General features: G+C 45.1%; 1 protein-coding gene across 1 annotated transcript; it reads right to left on the reverse strand.

The window, feature by feature from the left end:
- Positions 1-203: 203 nt before the first annotated feature.
- Positions 204-1,973, reverse strand: FOIG_16813 (uncharacterized protein). The gene has a single exon (XM_031218291.1). It carries the CDS (start codon positions 1,943-1,945, stop codon positions 566-568), a length of 1,380 nt encoding a protein of 459 aa, XP_031051995.1. The 5' UTR covers positions 1,946-1,973; the 3' UTR covers positions 204-565.
- Positions 1,974-3,481: the final 1,508 nt, after the last annotated feature.

A 3,481-nucleotide genomic window follows, 5' to 3' on the forward strand; every position in this document is an offset into this window, starting at 1 on the left:
CTAGACCGAAGCTACATTAACCAGATAATATTATGATCCCACAGGGCCATACTGCTGGAGATGAAGCCAAGCGTGGCAGCCAGAATGCAACTAAGAGTCCCTGAATAAGCAGCCTGCAATATGGTCTTGTTTGAGAATTGGTTTGTGCCATCAATCTCTCAGCTACCGAAATTAATGAATGTACCCCCCTAGATTGTGCCAGCATCAACCCTCCTGAAAAATGCAACCGCGACTGCCAACATCCCCCTTTTGATGATTACCCAGATCTATGCTCCGACCAGCAGTCGCCCCTTCTTCAAGTACGATCTTCTGCAAAAGTTTTCTGTTCTTCGTACTAAGTTCCTACTAGCTATATTGATATCAGAATCCTATTACACAACTGTGATCGACTACTAAATTCAGTATCCCATCGGTCCATGTCTTCTCGTTGTACTATATGAAAGTGTCAGAGGGAAGCACTGTGTTCGATGAAGGTAATGGGCGGGTTAGTGTCTCATCTTAATACCATGTACCTATTGTAGATTTGTCAACAAGCAAAAAGCCAGGCAGAGTTAGAAATTGCTACTTAATCATCTTGGCCTCGTGTAGGCGGTGGTGCACCAACATAGACAGTTAAAGACTGGACGTTATCAGAACTCACGACCCCAGAGGCATCCTCATTTCCATCGGGATTAACGTCATCATAAGGAAAGGCATAGCCTCTACCATCAACCTCATAGGAGTGAACGATGCGGCTATAGTGGTTAGTAGGACTGACTGAATAGTACGAGCTCTGACCTAGGCTCGGCTGGTCGTTACCACCATCAAGAAGAAGGGTTGATCGAACGAATGCGGCACAGATGCGTGGAACTACGGCAGCATGGACTGGGGTGTCACCTTCTGAAATAGCAAACGGACCGCTGTTACAGCCCCAGATGTCTTTACCCGTGGGTTTGGCGAATCCGCGATCGCTACCCTCGCAGAGAAGCTGATCGCCTGAAACTCTACACTTAACACGACCAGCACTCGTTTGTGTGTTGATAGTGAGATCTTGCGCTGTGTATCTATTCCATACCTCGTTCACATAAGTATCCCAATACGTGTCGAAAAGCTTGGGGTCGAGGTCGTGCTTGTTTCCGGGCGAAAGGACACGGACAGGCTTCCCATCGGCGTTCGCGATGCAGAGTGAAGCCCAATCGCGCTTATCTGTCTCTTTCTGTTTGGCCAGGTCATCACAAATCTTGGTAACAGCATCGGCTACTAGGCCCGCAGTGGTCTGGGTACTACCGTCTTTTTCAGTAAGCATCATCCCTAGCACTATACCGACAAAATCAACATAGCTAATGTTAGCATATAACGAATCATCCATATAGCTCAGTTCTACAAAGCCCCAGTTCACCTGTGCATTTGGATCTTGAAGATTGGTAACCGAAGGTTGAATCACGCTATCGCCTTCTCCCATGTTCACAACAAAGAAACGCAGGTCGCTGTCTGCAAAGTAGATGCGACCTGAGCGAATAAAGGAAGGCAGTGGGACTTCGAGAGGCTGATTTCGAGGGCCTAGAAACAAGGTAATATCTTCCATAATCTCGCTCCGTACGCGAGGGTCTTTGGATTTGGGATAGACAAGCTTACCATCAGGGGAGACAAAGAAGACCTTACCAGTAGCGTCTAGTCCGGATATATAGGATCTGATAGTATTTTTCCTGTCAAAATTATTAACCAGTTTCACCATCAAGGAGGGAGAGTTAGGAGCGCGATCTGTCAGGACCTGACTTCTGGGACTAGTTGACCTCCCAACAAGTAAATTCTTCTGCGTAATCTCGACCTTGTCAAGACTAGCGGGGTCTGCTTTAAGAAAACCTTCGGGTGTCGTACCGTGGTTATTCGGCCGCGGCGCGACGCGGAGCGCAGCGGTTAGAGATGTTGCACCTAGTAGGCTGGCTACAAAAGTGACAGAACGCATGATTATGAAGTCTTGATCTTTGAATTGACTTTGGGTTGATACCAACGGATGAGGCTATGGAGGTATATATATTCGATTTTATGTGTATTTATTAGTTGAACTATTTATAGAAACGTACAAAGAAAGTAGCTTGATAGGTATGTAAGATGGCAGACAAATTAAGACCCCATGTGTAGCCTCCTCCTTAGTACTCTTGACCTTTTTACCTTCTAAGTAATTTTATTCCCTGGGCGCTTCTGTACTAGATCTATGAGATATTTCTAAAACTATTTACCATGCCGACCACTTGATTTTCATTCTATTCTTGTGCTTGTCCACATTTGGGCGGCGGATTATCATGCTTTGACTAATATAAACGAGAACTCACGTGTATACGTGCTGGCTTTATTAACGATTAGTTACCGAAATGGATTATCCAATGACAGGCTGCTTCTTTGAAAACGTGTGGCCATGTACTAAGACTTATTCTAGGCACTACTCTTAGCGCAAGCGACAGGGGTTGCGGCTAGAGCTTTCATATAAGAACTACAGGTCACAAAGCAAAGGGTGATGCAAAGTGGCTCCCACCACTGAAAGTCTGGGCATGATCGATTTACCAGCATCTCATTCCGGGTATCGTCACGCTATTTCATCTTGACACGTTGCTGCTCTGGTGGCCTCTCAAAACCATTGATAGCGTTCGAGTCTGTGAGTATGTCGATTCTATCCATACCTGCTAGCCACTCCTGATACTTTGATATTGTGGAAGAGCTGGTAAATGATAGCTCCACCCTTATACCGGGTAGTATTAAGCCAAGTACCAGCCGCCGACTGCCAAATATATGCAGGCTTGTTATTTAAGCTCTCTTTGCCCGTTTCATAGCACCACGCAGGTAGCTCATAGATAGAGGCCACCATCTGAGCACATCGGATGTCTCTATAGCCCTGCCAACGAAAAATAAACAAGCATGCGTTGTAGCACTTCTCAAAATTTACATCGACCACCTTTCCATGTGATGAGGTCCGGTTAAGTCATAACGTGTTAGATTCTATAGTGTTTCTGAGTAGATTACTACGATATACTGCTGATCTTGACCTGATACAATAACATACTGGCACGAGATAACTCCACCGATCTTGTAGGAAAGTCACTCAACAATGAAGTTGCAATGAAAATATAGAACTGTGGTAAGATTAGAGCAAGTCTTTGTTTCGGAAACATAACAAGAAGCGAAAACCACCCACGGTAACTTTTATGTCTAAAGCTTACTGTTAGCATACACCCGACTTCAAACTAATTTTGAATGGGTAACTGTTCTCCATTCGAAATAAAGGACCATCGAATGGATGGTGCCATTATTACCGAAAAAAGGCCAACCAATTGGAGACGTTGGGCCCATGCTGGTCCCCGTTTCTTTGCATATTCTCATTGTGAGAAACGTTCACACGTTTCACACGACTATGTGATGAGAGGTGCCTAGGATATCACATACTAACAAAGTGCTGACATTCGAGTGGACAGATCCATCGCAGTTGGGATTATCCTCTTTAGTGGAT

Source organism: Fusarium odoratissimum, assembly GCF_000260195.1.
Source record: "Fusarium odoratissimum NRRL 54006 unplaced genomic scaffold supercont1.197, whole genome shotgun sequence".
Lineage (NCBI taxonomy): Eukaryota > Fungi > Ascomycota > Sordariomycetes > Hypocreales > Nectriaceae > Fusarium > Fusarium odoratissimum.

Coding starts and splice junctions, on each gene's coding strand:
- FOIG_16813 (XM_031218291.1), bottom strand. CDS start 1,945: ATGCGTTCTGTCACTTTTGTAGCCAGCCTACTAGGTGCAACATCTCTA.